Source organism: Chiroxiphia lanceolata, chromosome 7 (genome assembly GCF_009829145.1).
Source record: "Chiroxiphia lanceolata isolate bChiLan1 chromosome 7, bChiLan1.pri, whole genome shotgun sequence".
Taxonomy (NCBI): Eukaryota; Metazoa; Chordata; class Aves; order Passeriformes; family Pipridae; genus Chiroxiphia; species Chiroxiphia lanceolata.
In genome coordinates, this window is record NC_045643.1 from 4,695,940 (window position 1) to 4,713,780 (window position 17,841).

Genomic DNA, 17,841 nt, shown 5'->3' on the forward strand with positions numbered 1-17,841 from the left:
CTGCCAAACAGCATTGCTGGCCAAAGCCAGGAGCACAGCAAGTCTCTGGAGCCTTGTCCTTGGAGCAGGCCCATCCAACAGCCCTGTGGGGTGCTGGTATCCTGCTCCTCTCCCAGCACTTCTTTAGGATGTTCCCACTTTTGAGTTGATGGGAACCACTCCTTCACCCCCAACGGGTTTATTAACCACACTCACACTTCAAGGACTCCAAATCCATATTAAGGCAATGCTGGAGCCCTCATTAGCTGTACACATTTCCAAACCATTTTCTAACCCCGTTCACCTCCTTGTGTTTCAATTATATATTTGGCAACAAGCTCTCCAGATTAATCAAGTTTGATACTAAAAGCCAAAAAGCCACACACATGCTGCTACCACATTCCTTTCTCCATCCACAAAGTTGGGGATTTGCTCCCACTCCCCAATATTTAAGCAGATTTAGTACCAGCTGAAATAACTGCAAGTTTCTTCTGCACCACCTTCCTCCCATGAGTGTCTCCCCTGAGCCCCAGCTCTCAGCAGGTCAGGGCAGATCCTCCCGAGGGTGGCAGTAGCAGTGCTTCTCCACACACATCAGTACCCAAGGGATGAGGAATGTGGCTGGAGGACAGGAAAGTCAGTGAGGGCATCCCACAGCTAGCAGAGAAGAGTCCAACCGATGGATGGGGTGAGGTGGAGCCCATCTGTTGCAGAAGATCACAGACTGGTTTGGGTTGAAAAGGGACCTTAAAACCCACCTTCATTCCACCCCCTGCCATGGTAGGGACACCTTCCACTAGCCCAGGTTGCTCTGAGTCCCATCCAACCTGGCTTTGGACACTTCCAGGGATGAGGCAGTCACAGCTTCTCTGGGCAACCTGTGCCAGTGTCACATCACATCACCCCCACAGAGAAGAATTTCTTCCTCATATATGCTGCCTCCAGGCTGCACACGCAGTCAGAGAAATGAGCAGGACACTCTTGGAAAGGATTCCTCTCCAATGCTTTCCAAGAGTGTCATCAGATACACCAGAAGATCATTAAAATGTTATATTAATCCCATACCTCTGGGCTGCTGATATACATCGATACTTAATCCCAGATGTCTCCCTCAGTGCTTTGAACTCTCCACTGAAACGCCAGAATTCTTTTCCTGGTAAACTATCACACTTTGGAAGAGACACAGCGCACTTGCTGGGATTGTTATTCCAGGGCTTAGAGCATCATCTCTAACAGTCACCATGGCCCAGAGTAGTGCAGGAGAGAAGCTGGTGTCTCTGTCACAGAATGGTTCAAGTTGGAAGGAACCTTAAACCTCATTGTGTTCCACTCCCCTGCCACGGTCAGGGACACCTTCCACTATCCCAGGTTGCTCCAAACCCCATCCAACCTGGCCTTGCACGCTTCTAGGGATGGGGCAGCCACAGCTTCTCTGGGCAACCTATGCCAGGGCCTCACCACACTCACAGGGAAGAATTCCTTCCTAATATCCCATCTAACCCTCCTCCCTTCAGTGTGAAGCTATTCTCCCTTGTCCTGTCACTCCAGGCCCATGTAAAATGTTCCTCTCCCTCCTTTTCATAAGAGGATGCAGCCTTGGCTCAGTCCTCATCCCCCGCTCCACATGCTCCTGCCTCCTTAAAAAGAAGCAGTGACATCCCCCCACTAGAGCAGAGCCTGTTTCCCAGCAGCACATTTATCTGGTCAGGGATTTTTTAAGCCACGCGATGACGTCCAAAGAAGGATTGCAAAATGTTTTCTCCAAGGGCTTGGATTTGCTATTTGACAGCACCCAAATTGTGTCGCCATAAACACTGGAAAAAGAGGTTAGTCCAGCTGCAGGCCAAAATAAATAGGGAGCAATGTCATCAAGAGTCTGCTATTCAGAGCCAAAAAACCCCACTTCTCCAGAATCTGGGATTGTATGGGCAGGATTTTCCACTGGCCACAGGGAAAAGCAGCTCAGCTCTCCATCCCTTTAGGGACATGCACCTGTGAGGAGGGAGGTCCCAGGCACTCACAGGCACACAGGGCCAGAAGACACGACATGGAAATCTAAAATCAAGTCAGAGCTCTGGGAGAATGGAGGTTGTGGATGGACCAAGTCCAGGTACAGAGCTGGAAAAATACTGGGAAAATTAGGATTAGGGCATAAAAAGGTTGCATGCACCAAGGCAAGCAAACTCCTGTCTGGGAAGGCAGCCACTCTGCAGGAATACTTAGTCTCTTTTTAAACCCAGTTTCCAGCCCAAAAGTGCCATCCAAGCAGGGCCACTTCATTTCTGTTGCCACCTCCTCAGGACAGGCAGGAGGGATGGGAGCCACCTGCCAGAAAATGATGGACTGGGAGCCCAGAGGAGCTGCAGGACCATGTCCACAGCCTTGGCTCCTTCCAGCTGCTGGAAGCCTGGGCCAGCTCCCCCTCTCCAGCAGCTCCCACAGCACAGAGCTTTGGCACAGATAAGGTTTTGCAAACATAAATCCTGCCAGCTGATAAGGAGATGAAGAGCCTGCAGAGCTTCTGGAGCACAGCATCCTCCTTGGAGCACGGCACCCTCCCCAGTTCCTCCAGCCCATTCCGGGAGCCTTGGCAACCAAACGATGCTGTCAGACCTGAGAGGTGCCAACCATTCCCAAACCAAACCTGTGATGCCAGGTGCTGCCTGTAGCCATTTTCCACACCCCTTCCCCTAGTCTTTCAAAGGGATTCCTAAAATAACCAGTTAAGAAAGCTCTGATCCACCTGTCAAAACACCCCAGGGACCAATGGCAGAGCCCTTGTGTCCCAGGTTGTAAATCGCTGAAGGCACATGTTTGTGAGGAATCCCAGCCATCAGGACCCAGGACCCACGACCCATTGGGGATGAAAATAAAATCAGAAATTAGTCTCTCCACTGACAGCAAGTGGCTTCGGCACCTGCTGTCTATAACAGAGGGAGGAGGCACTTTGAATTCCCAGGTGCTGCCTTGCTCCTTCAGCAGCAGCAGCAGAGCTGGATGTACTCGCTCATTCCAGCCCCAAACTGGTGCACAGAAAGCCGGTGCAAGAGAAGATCATAGAATCATTACTCTTGGAAAAGACCCACAAGATCACTGAATCCAACCATTAACCCAGCACAGCCAGTTGCACCACTAAACCACATCAACAAGAGCCACATCTACACATTTTCTGAACGCTTCCAGGAATTGTTATTCCATCACTTCCCTGGGTAGCCTGTTCCAATGCTTGGCTGCCTCCATCACCAGACGGGGGAGGCCTGGCCAGTTTTGTAAACTCCCACTGTTGGGGATCCCCCATCTCCAGGGCCCTGGCATTGGATTGCCCCGCTTGGGAATGGGGTTTCCCCCAGTGTCTGACCCAGCCTATGCACGAGGGACACCCACAGCAGACAGACTCTGTGATTTCTCCCACCTTCTCCAGACTGGACCCATGGCAGCATCCCTGCAGCATCCTTATGGTTACATGCCCTTCCTGAGGAATCCCAGAGATCCACTGATAAGAGGCAAGCCCAGCCTGGGGCAGCTAAGCCCCCAAATTTGAAAGGCAGGGAGATAAACAGAAAGCTTATCTCCACGCCAGGAAGGCCTTAGGGGCAAACATTCCCCAGGAGCCATCACAAAGGCAGGCTGGAAGAACAGGCCCTGCAGTCCTTGGACATTGAACCAAGGGAAGGGGAAAAAAAAAAAAGAAAAGAAAGGAAAAAAGCCACACCAACCCACTGAATTCCTCTAAAACTCGATCCACAGCCTGCCTTTGGAAGACAGCCAAGTCAGCTGGGTGAAACGGGCACCTCTCTGCCAGCGGTGACTGGCGCCGGCCACACTCCCCCTCACTCTCCCCGTGCTCAAATGCCATGTGAAACCTCCTGAGGTCCCCCAGCGTGGCTGCTCAAAGGTGGGGGGATGCACCTTCAGCTCAGCAAAGGGTCCTGACCAGCCCTGAGTGTCCAAGGGAGCAAGGATGCTGATGGAGAAGGGGTGGGAAGGGCAAGGATAACTCTGGGTAACCACTATTAAAAACCAGCTCCCGGCCCTCCAGCTCAGCTCAGCCGCACTGGACAGTCTCCAGGGACCTAAAATAGCCAATTCAGAATTTCACATGGGAACAATGTTCCCATCTCTGCAGATCTCCAAGGGAAGCTTTGTTCCCGTGGTTCCCGGGGAGGCAATCCATGCCACCAAAAGCAGCATCATAAATCTAGCCTGGGGCACTTGGAGAGCTTCCCCCAGTATTCCCGGACATGCTCTGGCAGTGCTGGGCATCCCCGTTGCCCCAGACGGCCTCTTTCCCTCCACAACATGACCCAGCTGCCCACGGAGCAGTGCCAGAGCTGTTCTTAGAAGACACAAACCCTTGATCCAGTAAATAATCCACTGACTTCATGGCCGACTTCCAGCTTGCCTCCACCTGGGGACACCACTAACCAACACACTGTGCCAGCCTGTGGTGACACAAAGGGACACAAGTGATGCCTCTTAAACCAACGGCACAAGCCAAAGACAACCAGACCATTACCCTGGAGAAAACCCACTCTCTCCTGCTTTTTGGATTGCTTGCAGCTCAGCTGCTTTGGCAAATGGGGTTCCTGGGATACAAGCGGGGCAGTTCCCTGTTTCAGCCATGGTTGCTCCCGTCTCCGGGCATTGGGCACTCATCCAGACACCGGCTGCGAGTGGAGGAGGGCTTTCATCCCGCCTGGCAGCCGGGAGGAAGCTTCCCTGGCAGGGAGGTAAAGTTCACCAGAAAAACAGGCAGTGGGACAACCGGCTCGTGTGCTTTGTGGGGAAAGAAGGGCTGGAAAGCTGAGTCAGCACTGAATTCCCCTCTCCCGGGGCACCAGCAGCTTGCGAGGTGGGATGTTTCATGGTTTCAGGGAGCCCCGAAGGGAGGGAGAGCCTGGAATGGTATAAGAGGTGTTGCATCCCCAGGGCACACACTCGCGGCTTCCGGCCACTCACAGCACTTTCAAGGACAGGCAGCCACAAGGAGGACTTGTGGAGAAACCGCTAACACATGGAGCACGGTCACTTTGGGGCAACGCCATCTCCTCTATCTCACAGCCAGCATGGACCAGATAAATCACTCTCATTCCAGGGAACTGCAGCCAGGGATTTCCCCCAGCATCCTTTGCCGCTGATGGGATGGGGCACACGGAATCCCCACGTTCAGCAACCACGAGGCCGTTGAAGGGGTGCGTGCGGGATCATTCCCAGCGTTGGGAACCAGGACTGAGTGCAGCATTTGGCCCGAGGGGAGACTCCACTCCCCATTCCTGCTGAGGAGCGCATCCCAGGGGATGGGGGCTTCAGGACAGCGAGGGGCCGTGGGACCCCGGGCATAGCGACAGGGACCCCCCTCCCCAGCATCCCGCAGCATCCCGCGCACGTTACCCGGCTCCTGGGAAGTGGCGGGGACCAGCAGGACAAAGAGCCCGAGCAGCAGCCGCGGCGGGGGGCACCTGCGGGGAGGGAAGGGGAAAGAGAGGTTATCCACGCTCCCGCCGACTCGCAGCACCACCCCGGGGTCCCCCCACGGTTACACCGGGGACCCCAAGGCCCGGAGGCTGCAGGGTCCTGCCCCCCTCCTCTCCTGGGGCACCGGGGTTCCCGCGCTGCCGGCGCCCCCCACCCCGGCGGCTCCAGGGTCCTGGTTCCCACCTTCCCAGGTGTCCCGACGGTACCGGCCCCTCTGGCGTCTCCTCACGGTTACACCGAGGACCCCCCGCCCCGGCGGCTCCAGGGTCCTGGTGCCCCCCCTCCACGGCACCTCCGGGGCTCCCGCACTACCTGCGCCTCGCCCCGCGGCTCCAGGATTCCAGTGTCTCCCAGACCCGGCGCGTCCAGGGTCCCAGTGTCCCCCTGCCCCCGTGCCTCCAGGGTCCTGGTGCCCCCCCTGCCTATCCCCGACGGCTGCGGGGTCCCGGTGCCCCTCGCGCAGTCCCTGGCCCCGCGGCTCACCCTGGGTGCATGGTGCCCGCTCGGTGCCGGCAGCGCGGCTCGGCTCTGCTCCTCTCGGCGCGCCGGGACTCGGCACGGCCTGGGGGGCGGGGAGGGAGGGGAGGGGCGGGAGGGGCGGCCCGCCCCGGGCGAGTGAGCCGAGGCCGGGGCTCAGCCCGCCCCCAGCCCCCGATCGCGAAGTTTGAACGGTCTCCGGTCTCCTGCAGCAGGGAGGGGGTCGGGGACACCCCCCGGGGATGGGTGTGCTGGAGGGGCACAGCTCGGCTCCCCGAGGAGCATCCCTCCCCAGGAGCATCCCTCCCTGAGGAGCATCCCGCCCCTCCCCAGGGCGCCGGGGAGCACCCTCACCCCCAAAGGGCACCAGCCGCCCGCAGGACCTGCCCTGGCACCTCCCGCTTCAGCAAGCCCCTGGGTTTCGGCTCGCAGGCCAGGTCTGGTCTTGAAAGAGGGAGTGAATCAGCGAGCTGAGCTCACTCCCTCGCCAAGCACCTATGCGAGCCCTTGGGGCACAGAGCAGGGCTGGGTGATCCCAGCATGGCATCCCGTGTCCTCCCTTCCCTGCTCTTCACTCCCCCCCGACTGTGAATGAGGGGCTTGGGAGCTACACGATCCTCTATCCTTCATCATGCGGTGAACCAAGCCCAGCCTGGCAGGTTGAGGAGTCTAGGGAGCCCTGGGCACTCTCCCGGGTCAGCCCTTGCTGGGGGCTGCAATGCCAGACCCAGGGTGGCAATGCACCTCACCTTACCTTTCTTGTGCTGGGAAAGGAGTTAAAGCTCGGGCTGCTGCCCACTTTAATTTCCTCCCCTTACCCCAGCTTTCATCTCCTTCCAGCCCCAGCCCCAGGATTATCCCAGCAGGATAATCCCCACAAAACCTGTTGCCACACCTTCCTTTGTCTTCCGCAGCATTTTAGTGCCCCGCGGCAGCAAAAACCTTCTGAAATCCAAGCCCTAGAAACTTCCAGGGGATCTAGAAGTGATTCACTAATGATGGTAGAGGCATGTTTAGTCTAAGCTAGGGTTTGGATCTAGCAGGATAAACCATGACATCCAGCTGCTCAGCTCTGCGCTCACGAGAGGTGCACGCTATCCGACTTTTGGCTATAAATCTTTTAACAGCGCTTTGCACCACAGCGCCAAAGGCGCCCTCTCGGCACGACCCCAGGCTGGGGACAATGAATAGACACCGAAGCTGCCTCTTTGGCTGCAGAATGATTTCACGTGGTTGAGACTGTTAAATTTATGCTTTCCCAGCTGGACGCTGAGTGATTTATCATCCCCTTTCTTCTCCCGCAGCTGGATTCCTTCCCTCCAGGTAGATGTTGGAGTACCTGAGCTGCACAAAAGGCAACACGTGGCAGCCGTTCTGCGCAGGGTTTTTGGAGGGGTGAATGTGCTGCAGGGCCTGGAGAGCATGGAGCAAGGGGGAGGAGGATCCTGGTGCAAGGATGGTACTTGGAAAAAAAATCTCCTTGAAAATGGAAAATGATCCTGCCTGATAGCAGAGGTCTTGTCTTTTAATGGGCTGGATAAATGCTCCACTGGGGTGGGAGAGCCTGTGGGCAGCTCTGGGAAGGCTGCTGTAGGCATTGCTTTAACTCCCTGCTTTAACAGGGAGATTCTGGTCCTTCCTAAAGTTATCAGCACTGCCAGGGCCAGGAGGTGCCAACCTGCTCAGGGCTACACTGACCGCCTGCCCAGACCTTCCCACACACCGAGTACAGCGATGTTATCGCTGGGTGCAGGTGAATGTGGAGCTGTATTACATCCCAAACTTCCTCCTTGCTGCACCTCTGGACTCTCCCCAGCCTGCCCGAGCTCTCCTGGCTCCTAGTGTGCTCGTTCACTGGGACAGGTTCAAGCATATCACCTTTTGCCACCTTCCTGTCTGCCCTGTGCCTGTGCACAGGTCTCAGCCCCGGTGCTGTCCCCACTGCTGTGGGCTGTGGAATCCCCAGCAGACCTCCATGCAAAGCCTGGATGACACCAGGGCAGTTTCCCATCATAAAATTTCCTCCTGCTGCGCTTTAAAGTCCGAGAGCCACGAACGACAGATAATGAGGCTCATCTTTTCCCAAGCAAACAAACACTGCCCGCTGTGAGGGGGGGACACATGCTGCCAGGGAGGCAGCTCTTTCGAAAGCCAACCAAATGGAAACCAGCAGTGCTCTGATGGTGGCTCAGCAGCTCACAGCCCAGAATTCCCAAGCCCCAGCCAAAAAGGCCCTCCTACCTCGCAGGCTTCCAGTAAACCTTTGGCATTTTTCATCTCTGCAGGGCTCCTCCAATGTCCTGCTGTCCCCCCACCCCTGTGCCTGGCTCCCACCTGCATCCCGTGGCCGGTGGTCCCAATGCTGCTGGGTGGCCCTGGGCAGGGACACCCTGGTGTGGGGACAGAGGGGCTGCCCCAGCTCCCAGCACAGCCCCTGCCAGTTCAGCGGCTGGGACAGCACGGCCACCAAAAAATGTCACCCTGGCAACCCTGTGGGACACTGGCCTGTTTTTCCCTCCTTTGGGAAGAGGGGAGGGTTCGGAAACTGTCTGCTGTGGTCCAAGTGCATCCCTGGCAGTGGCTCTGGGGCTGGCACTCATGGCCAGTGTCCATGTCCCTCTCCTGAAATGGCTTTGGCACAGTGACTGACTCTACACTGGGAAGGGCAGTGTGTCCCCAGGCTGCTGGGTGGCCCAAGGAGCTGTGACCCGTGTGCCATGGGAGCTGTGGGAGTGCCAGCGAGTACCATGAGCTGTCCCCATTGCCAAAAAACATGGCTTATGCATGGTTGCCTTGAGATGCTCCAGCGACCTGCTCAGCCCCGCTGCCAGCGTGCAGAGTGAGGAGGCTGGGGAGCAGTGGGAGACGTAGGAATTGGGTCAGGGGGGCAACGAAGGACAAGAAGGCAGAGGACAATATTTGGCAAGTGTCCCTACAGAGCAACAAAGGCTGAAGCACGCAGACAGAGCAGAAAACCACTGACAGGCAGGGCTGTCCCATCTGTGCCAGTCCCCAGGCGGAGGCCTGTGGCTGGTCCTGCCACTTCGATGTGCCATTTGTCCCTGTGAAAGCCACTTATTCCCAGCTGCAGCCACCGGGTGTGAGCAGTCGGGAACATTGGGACCAGCTGCTTTTGCATCTCCCTGCCACATCTGTTGCTCTGGCTCAGAAGTCTGTGTCTGCTGATGACCCAGTATTGCAGTGAAGGAGCTGGTCCCAGAGAGATGTCTGCTGGAAAGGGCAGCATTGTGCCCTTCCTTCAGCTGCAAGGATCTGGCAAGGGATGACATGAAAACCATCCCTCCTGTCCAGAGGTGAAGCATGCGCAGCCACTAAGGTGGGCGTTTGGGAAGGACCGAAGGAGCATAGGCAGGGAGTGGGAATAATTGGAATTACAGATATTTCCCTAGTGAGGAAAGCTGGCAAGCACAAGAGCTTGGCCGAGTGAGGAGCATGTTACCTGCCTGTGTAGGCGGGGGATGAGCTAAGCCAGGTTGGGGGGTTGGAGGCTGGGAACAGGACAGCACTGTGCCTGGCCCCGGCAGCCAGATCTGGTGGACACATTAGTGAGGGGCTGCAGAGAGCAGGAGGTGTTAGGGGGGCAGCTGAGGCCTGGCCAGCAGTAGAAATGCTCTGGGATCTGGAGCCTACCTACATCCCTCCTGTGGATGTGAGGAGGATGGGACAGCACTGAGGCTCAGCAGAGAAGTGAGCTGGGGCCAGGGAACCACCACACCATCACCACACCACCACCTCCTGTCTCAGCAGGGGCAGGACAGGCTGCCGGTGGCACAGTCCATGGCCCAGAACTCTGCACAGAGAGCTGGGTGGGCAGGGGACCCCAGCTCTGGCCACATCCCAGAGTTGCTGCCCCTCTCCTTGGGTCACAAGCTCTCATGTGGAGGAGTTGTGACATGACAGAGATGGCCTGGCCTGTTCCCAAGGTGGACATTGGCAATAAAACAGCTGACAGAGAAGGTCAAGAGGGAGCTTTGGCTGTGGAGCCAGCAGACACACAACCATGAATTCAGCAAAGGCAGAGCCAGGAGCTCACCCCTATGCACCGTAACCTCCTCCCTGGGGAAGGATGAGGGGGAGCAACGGAGAGAGCCCCCTTCCTTTCCCAGGGCTGAGGAGCTCCGTGCAGAGTCAACAGGGAGAGAGCCAACTCCAGCTCTGCCCGCACAGCCGGGCAGTGCCTGCTCTCTCCCACACAGTCTTCCCATCAGACCCGGGCACTGGGGATATCCCAGCAGTTCCCACTCCCTCCCGGCTTTCTAGGTGACTCATCCACTCCAGGGGAAAATCAATACTTCAGCGCACATCAGAGGAAGAACCGAGAGAAGCATTCCATGGGAAAGAGGACGCGGCGGATGCTTCTTGCATGCCTCATTCCCGCGGCTCACCCTTGGGTCTCTGCCTCTTGGCTGGCTGTGGGAAATGGCACTTGTTTCCCTTCCCTGCTTCAGAGTCACGCTCCGGCACCGTGAGTGGAAGAGAAGGAGGGCAGAGCTCTGCAGCCACCTGAAACCTCAGTGCATCCACATCCCAGCTGCGAGGTGCAGGTCAGGTCCCCCAAAGCTTCATAGCTATCCCTTGGAGCTGGGGTGGGGAACATCTGCAGCAATGGAGAGGATGGAGAGACCGTCTGGGAGGGGAGAGATCCCCCTCTGCCTCATCCCACTGCACACCCTACCCAAAACCCCCATCTCTCTGCAGGGCTGGGGCTTGCTGAGAACATCAGCTGTCCCCATCTCTGCCAAACCCAGGAAGGTTGGGAGAGCTCCCAAAACCTTCTGTGATGCCTGAGTTGCTCATGCAAGGGAGGAGTCCTCCTCCTCCCACACTAGAACACTCTGGCTTCCAGCTTCAGCCCCTCCTCATCCCTCCTACGGCTAGTGGGGGCTATCCAGAGCGTCCAGGTCCTGGCTGGGATGGGTTTTCCAGAATCTCCCTCCCCTCCATGGACTGTGCCCCTGCCACCTCCCTGTTTTCCTCAAAAAGTGCAGCTCAGTTCAATTCCAATCATCACTGATGGCCTGCCCTGCTGGGTGTGACCCAGGGCCGGCAGCCACAGAGCAAGGAAACTCATCTAGATTCCTGCTTCTCTTTGCCAGCCCTTGCAGAAGGACTACTTGAAAAGCAGTTCATTTTTAGCAAAAGAAAAAGAGCACGTTCCTCCTCCTTCCTGAACCGACAGACAGGTGTTTGCTCAAGGGAGAGCCTTGAGATCCAGCCAGGCAAGACAAGGGCTCCAGAAGGGAGTAATGGGGCCGAGCCCAGGCTATCATCTGGGAGACAACCCTGTCAGCATCTCTGTCACCTTGATGGGCTGTAAGTCATAGCTGTCTCTGGCTCAGGCACAAGGAATGGGATGTGGGTGAGAGGACACAGGTTGCAGCGCAGAGTGGTGTCTGGATGAGGGACCAGCAGTGCCCTGGTAATGCTGTGGCAGGTGTGGAGCATACCTGTGTGTTCCCTGTGTGGAGCTAACACAGAGAAAATAGCCTCAAAACTGGAGGTTCCTGCTGCTTCCTTGAAGATTGTCCCAGCAGCCTTAAGGTTGCCATCTCTTCTCTCCTGGGCTGAACTCAACATCTCCCCTGGAAAAGAACGGTTAACTTTGACTCATCTGGAAAAAAAGAAAAGCAAAAAAGGAAATCAATGTCCTTTGCTCCAGTAAAACTCAAAAAAAAAAGAGCTGTTTCCTCCCTGGGAAGAGGAAATTCCCAGCTCCCCACTGAGCACTGGTCTGCTCCAGCCTGCTCAGCAGCTGGATACCCCAAGGGTCTGCCCCGGTTCCCTGTGGCAGGATGTACAGGCTCCCTTCCAGGGAAGAGGAATGGTAATCAGGAAGGATTGCTTCCGTGACGATCCCCACACTTGAGGATTCTCGTACCCACCTATGGTAAGGACCTGCTGACAGTCAGTGTCCCTATCTCAGTGCTGGACACTTCCAAGCTGTCCGAAGCATTTAGCTTGTCTCTCCGGGATAACCCCACCAGGATTTCTATTCTAATTTAAGAGCTTTTCCCACCTTTCTGGGGAAAAAAAAATGAGTGGGGATGGGTGGGGGTAGGAATGCCCCCAGAGCAAAGAACTGTCACTGTGCCCATCCCATCCCTGTGCACCCTTCCCACTTCCCAGTCCCTGCAGTAGACTGGCTGAGCTGGTCACCACTGGTTTGAGCACATTTGGCAGGACAAGCCTCCAGCTTCCTCCTAGTCCTCTCACTTCCCTATTTATATCCAACGTGATGCGTTTTTTTCAGCTTTCCTGTTCGTTTGGGAGACCTTCTGCTCTTCAGCATCTACCTTATCCCTGTGCTCTCCCTTCTTTCCCACCAGCTATGGGAAAGCCCTATTGGCTCTTTGCTCCATGTTTTACCAGACTTTTAATAAAGCTTTTTTTTTTCTTTCTTTCTTTTTCTGGAATTGGGCCTGTTTTTTTCTTTTTTTGACCACTTCCTCATTTTTAAAGCAGATTCAGAAAAAGCATCTGGTGGTTCTCAGTCTCTTTCTGAGGGAATGGCACCATGCACTGCATTCATATATCTTATCCCTTGACACTTCAGTCTGCAAGTGGATAGTTGAAATGTCCCCTTATTACAGCATCCCCTAATATTCCTAATAGCTGGCATTGCTGTGGGAGCACATGTAGGTTTGCCCTTACTCTGTTGCCCTGGCAGAGAATCATAGAATTCCAGAATGGTTTGGGTTGGAAGGGACCTTTAAACACCATCTTGTTCCAACCCCCTGCCACGGGGAGGGACACCTTCCACCTGACCTAGCTACTCACAGCCCCATCCATCCCAACCTTGAGCGTTTCCAGGGATGGAGCATCCATCACCTCTCTGGGTAACTTATGGCAGTATTCTATCACCTCATCATGAAAAAATGCTTCCTTACATCTAATCTGAATCAATACTGTTTTAGTCACGCACTGGCTGCTCTCCTGGCACTGCAGGAGGTCGGATTTGCCTTCCATATTTATGGCAGTTGCACTGTTTGTTTTCCTGCTGGCATTTTCAGAAGTGAACATGACCTGTTTCCCACCTCAGTCCCAGAGCAGGTGCTCGCTCCCCCTGCCGCCTGCTTCTGTCCAAGCAGTCTGGACACAGCTTGCAGGTCACCCTCTGATGCTCACCTACCACATGGGGTGGAACCATCAGCTTCTCTGCTGTAGCTGGATCATTTCTCTGGAGATGTGTGAGCCAGTGAACATCAGGACATCCTCGTGGACTTGCTTATGGCACACAAAGTCACTGTCACCAGACACTGCTTCCTCCAAAGAGCCTGACCTGCTACCTAACCCCGGTGATGAGGGAACCGGCCATTTTCTCCCAGCATTTACAAGCTGCCTTTGGCTCGTCTTCACTTGCTCAGCGAACACCCCGGAACGGGGAACAGGTCAGCACTTTCTTCACAGCAAAGCTATGCGAGGAATTTCTCCTGAGGCAGTTGGACCCTTTCCAAAGAGGGAGAGCTGCCAACTTCCCACTCCCCCCTCAGCCCCCAGCAGCGAAACAAGGTGTGAACTTGGTCTCTGAAGGCTTTCTGTCCCTTCCACTTCTGACCCTGCTGTCTGCTGGAGGTGGGGACGAAGGGGCCCTCTCTGCTCCCCTCCCACACCTGGGTTGACTGTGCCCCAGGGAAAGGGCCAGTTCTGTTCCAGACAGAACCTTAGGTGTCACAGTTCTCCCCAGATGCAGCAGGTAGAAGACACAGGTGTGGGTTTGTAGTTCTGTGTGCTCCCCTTGTGGTGCCTGGTGGGGAGAGAGCTCCTCTCTGCTCCCAGCATGCAGAGGCTCCACGGGGCTGGGGGCTCCCCGGGCACTCGCTGAGATCACTACCTCCTAGGATTTATTTATTTTTTAATCTCAGATTGCTTCTCCAAACTTCCTGCTATTTACTAGCATGGCCACTGGCTGCAGAAAGAAGGCTGCTGATCTGGATTGTGCTGTGGGCTCACGACTTCTCTGCCTTCTACCCCTTCCCTACTCCCCTGCCTCCCCAGGGCCCCTGGAGAAGGTGCAACCCCTCACCCCTGCCTGGCCCCCAGCCCCTGAAATTGGCTTTTTGGCACATCGCCTTGGCAGCACAGCTGGACACTCATCTGCTGCATTTCTCTGTATTTCGTGGTAGGAAAGTTGGGGTTTTGTTCTGCCCATCTGCTGGGAAGGGGAAAGAGCATCTCCAGGGGATGAGACCCGTCTGTGCAATCACATTCCAAGTGCCAAGGACTCCTGAAAACCAAGCACCCAGGAGAGCAAATGAGCAGTCAACCTTGGTCACCCAGTGACCCTTTCCAAAGCTCAGTGACCCAGGTGCCCCTTAGATTTCACAAAGATACCAAGTTTTGGAGCTACTCTGGTCTCTGATGGAACCTCTCTACAAAAGTACGGTACTTGGCTCTTCCTCCTTCCCTGAACCAGCAGATCACCCCCCAAAACCACCCACAAACTCCTTTCTACACAGAAGAAACAGGTTACAGGGAGTTGGCCACAACTACACGTGGGGATGGGCAGCTCTCTGAGCCCCATTTGGAGGAGCAGCCCCAAAAAGAGCTGTACCCTTGAGGCCCTGGTTGCTCCACTCATGCTCAAACTTTGGGATGTCCCAAGTGTCAAACCTTAGGCTGCCCCAAGTGTCAGGGCCCTGAGGGCACTCAGGGGCCCTACTGGCTTCACCTCCACCCACCCATCCTTCAGTCCTGGGCCTTGTGCTCCCTCCACTTCAGTCCTGAGCACCTGGCCTGGGCTCTGAGAGGGTGTGTTTATTGATGCCTCTGTCTCCAGGTGGACCTTGCACCTGTATAATCTCAGGAGCTGCTTCCTATATGGACCTCATACTGACCTGGTAGAGAGCTTGCTCCCTGTCTCCCAGCAGATGCTGAGAGTAGAAACTCTGGCATTTCCAAGAGCAATTCTACTGGCACCCTGTCTATTTCTGGCAAAGACCCTGCCTGGCTGGCTGCACCCTCCCTTGGGAGGAGGTTGGCTGGGCACCCTGGCCTCCTCTTCATCAATATCTGCCATCTATGGCACTGCGGTGGGATACCTAGCTCCTGGGAATTGCCCTCAGTCATCCTTTGGTGGGATTGCCCTGCCCTCTGCTGATCTTCCAACGCATGAGCAGGACACAGATGGCTGGGAGAGTGTTTGTGGCCATCTCCAAGGAGGAGTTTCTCGGGGATCCTCACAGAGGCAACCACATTTGCACAAACTGGAGCCAGTACTGGATATAGAGGATGGCCTGCTTCTTTGAAAGCACACCTAGGCTGTAAAATAGGTGTTCTCCCCAGTGTAATACAGTGTGAGATTAATAGCATGCTGTCCATGTACTGAGAACAGGCTGCACCTGCAGTGTCGTCGGTGCTCACCTGGGGCCAGCACTGAGGTAAATTGAGAAGTGCCTATTCATAATTTAAAGGGAGTGAAAAAAATAATATTCATAACAAAGGTTACTGTGAACTTCAGTAAGACATAAAAGCTGGAGTCTGTTCCTGGAGAGATGATGGCCATGAACATGTGTCTATTGATGGAGAGATAATGTTCATCCAGAAGAATCTGAAATATGGGCATGCACTGTTTTGAGGATGGCCCCAACCAAGCTCTTCACCCAGATTCTCTGTGTGTTCATTTCTCAAGGCCCCATTTCTTCATAAAATCATAGAATATCCTGAGATGGAAGAGACCCACTGATTATCAAGTCCAACTCCTAGGCCTGCACAGGACACCCCAACAATCCCACCATGTCTCTGAGAGTGTCGTCCAAATGCTGCTTGAGCTCTGGCAGCCTTGGGGCTGTGACCACTTCCCAGTGGAACCAGTTCAAGTGTCCAGCATCCCCCTGGAGAGAGAACCTTTTCCTATTATCAAACCTAAACCTCCCCTGACTCAGCTCCAGCCATTCCCTCGGGGCCTGTCACTGATCACAGAGAACAGAGATCGATGCTGCCCCTCCACTGCCCCTCATGAGGAAGCTGCAGACCATGGTGAAGTCTGTTCTCAGTCTTGTCTTCTCCAGGTTGAACAAGCCAAGTGCCCTCAACCACTCCTCCTGTGGCTTCCCCTCTAGACACTTCACCGTCTTAGTAGCTTCTACTGAGCAATCTCTAATAGCTTTAGATCTCTGAGAGGTGATGGAATTTGGAGTGGAAGGGGGAAAAAAGCACCTGAAGAGATATGTGAGCCAGAGCCTGCTCCCACTCTTCATCCACTGGCATAATGAGAACCAGCATGTGGAAGAGGTGAGGACTTTCTAGGCTCTGGTGTCCCCGTGGGAGGGGGATGGGCTGCCTCCTGCCCTGGCACCTTGAAGGCTCCAGTCTCCTCCTGGCCTTGGTCCAGGGACAGGGGTCCTGTGCCCTGGGCTGTGGTGCCATCTCCTGGACTCTGTTGCTCTGCAGGCCTCTGGGGAAGTGCTGATTCGTGCACTCAGGTTCCTGAAGAGAAGGGATCTCAAGAACCTGCTGGAGGCGGACAAGCCGTAGTGGTTCTGCAACTGCTTGGTAAAGATGGCCATGAAGCCCCAGCCTCAGGCTGGACCAGTCCCTGATGCCCAGAGTGTGCCCCTGCCCACTGCTGCAGCCACCTGTGGGACAGCAGCCTGCGCCCCACCCGCTGCTGCCTTGCCTGGGTTGTGTGGGCTCCTCTGCAGGTTCCTCTGCCCCCAAGCCAGGGTGCCGCTGGAGACCCGGCCCAGCTGGGCTGTGGGGCAGGGCGGCTCCACAGCTGCCAGGGAGCAGCCAGCCCTCTGCTCCCTCCAAAGCTGGCCCCAGCGGCTGCTACCTGGGCCTCAGGGCTGTGTGGGCAGGGGAGGCCAGTGCTGGGCGCAGGCAGTGCCTGGCCAAGGGGCAGAGCCCCAGTCAACCGTCTCCTCTGTGCCCTGCTGCTCTCTCCAGCTGGAAAAGGACAAGAGAAGAGCGGCCAAGTATGTGCACCAAGCCCTTCCATACCTGGAGAGCCCACAGGAGCCCCTTCCAGCTGATCCTATTGGGCCCTGCTCCCTGCTGGCCATGGCAAGAGCTGGGTGGGAGGGTCTTGACAGGAGGGGCTCTTTGGGTTCCCTCAGGCGCTGGCTCTGACCTTGGTTCCTTTCTGTTCCAGCCCTTCTGTTCCCACTCCTGACAGCGCTGCTATCTCAAGCCTAGCAGTTCTAACTGTTAAATTCCTAAGAGCTGCAAAGAGACCTCAGTCTTCTGCATGTTCCAGCAAGCCCAAGCCTAGCTCCAGAATGTGGGGAGTAGGATGCCACCTCTGTGGGGCAGCTGCCAGAAGTCTGCGGAGAACTGATCCTGGGAACTCTGTCTGACAGGGCCACCTGAGCCTGCGGGAAAGACCTCTCCACTGCAAACACTTCCTTTCAGACCAGCATGAGAATACGAAATCTGTGTTATAGACAGAGACCCAGGAGGCTTTTTTTTGCCAGTTGTCCACAGGGCACCGGGGAAGAGGGGAAAAAGAGTTTTTGTTCTCAGCAACATTTGCCCAAATATGCAGTGGGGAAGGGAAAGTGGGCAGAACCCCAGAGCCCTTGGTGGTTCTGCTGGAGCCTCAACACTTCCAGCAGAGCAGATGGGAAGAGCCTGGAGCTGTGGGGATCCCTGAGAACCTCCACCTGGTTCAGAGGTGGCCACAAGCCCTGTGCCAGCCAGGAAGCAGCATCTGTGGCCTGCCTGTGTGTTGCTGTCTGGATTGCTTAGGGCTAGGAGATGCCTCCTGAGCTGCACCACTGCCGGGCAGGTTGTCGGGGCTGGGGGAGAGCCTGAAGGGACGGGGCACTGGGAGGCCCTGCCATGACAAGGGAGTGGGAAGCCCTGAGGGGAATGTGTGAGGGGGTGGGTGGCAGGAGGCTGCAAGGGGACAGGCTGGGCAGAGAAGGCCCTGAGGGGACAAGGTGTGGGAGG

General features: G+C 55.9%; 1 protein-coding gene across 1 annotated transcript in view; it reads right to left on the bottom strand.

The window, feature by feature from the left end:
- COL18A1 (collagen type XVIII alpha 1 chain) overlaps positions 1 to 5,970 on the bottom strand; it is a 38,069-nt gene extending 32,099 nt beyond the window's left edge. The window contains exons 1-2 of the mRNA XM_032692778.1: positions 5,938 to 5,970; positions 5,371 to 5,438 (exon numbers count right to left, since the gene is read on the bottom strand). Of these exons, the coding sequence (XP_032548669.1) occupies positions 5,371 to 5,438; positions 5,938 to 5,948 (79 nt within the window). The 5' untranslated portion in view covers positions 5,949 to 5,970. The remainder of the gene's footprint in view (positions 1 to 5,370; positions 5,439 to 5,937) is intronic.
- Positions 5,971 to 17,841: the final 11,871 nt, after the last annotated feature.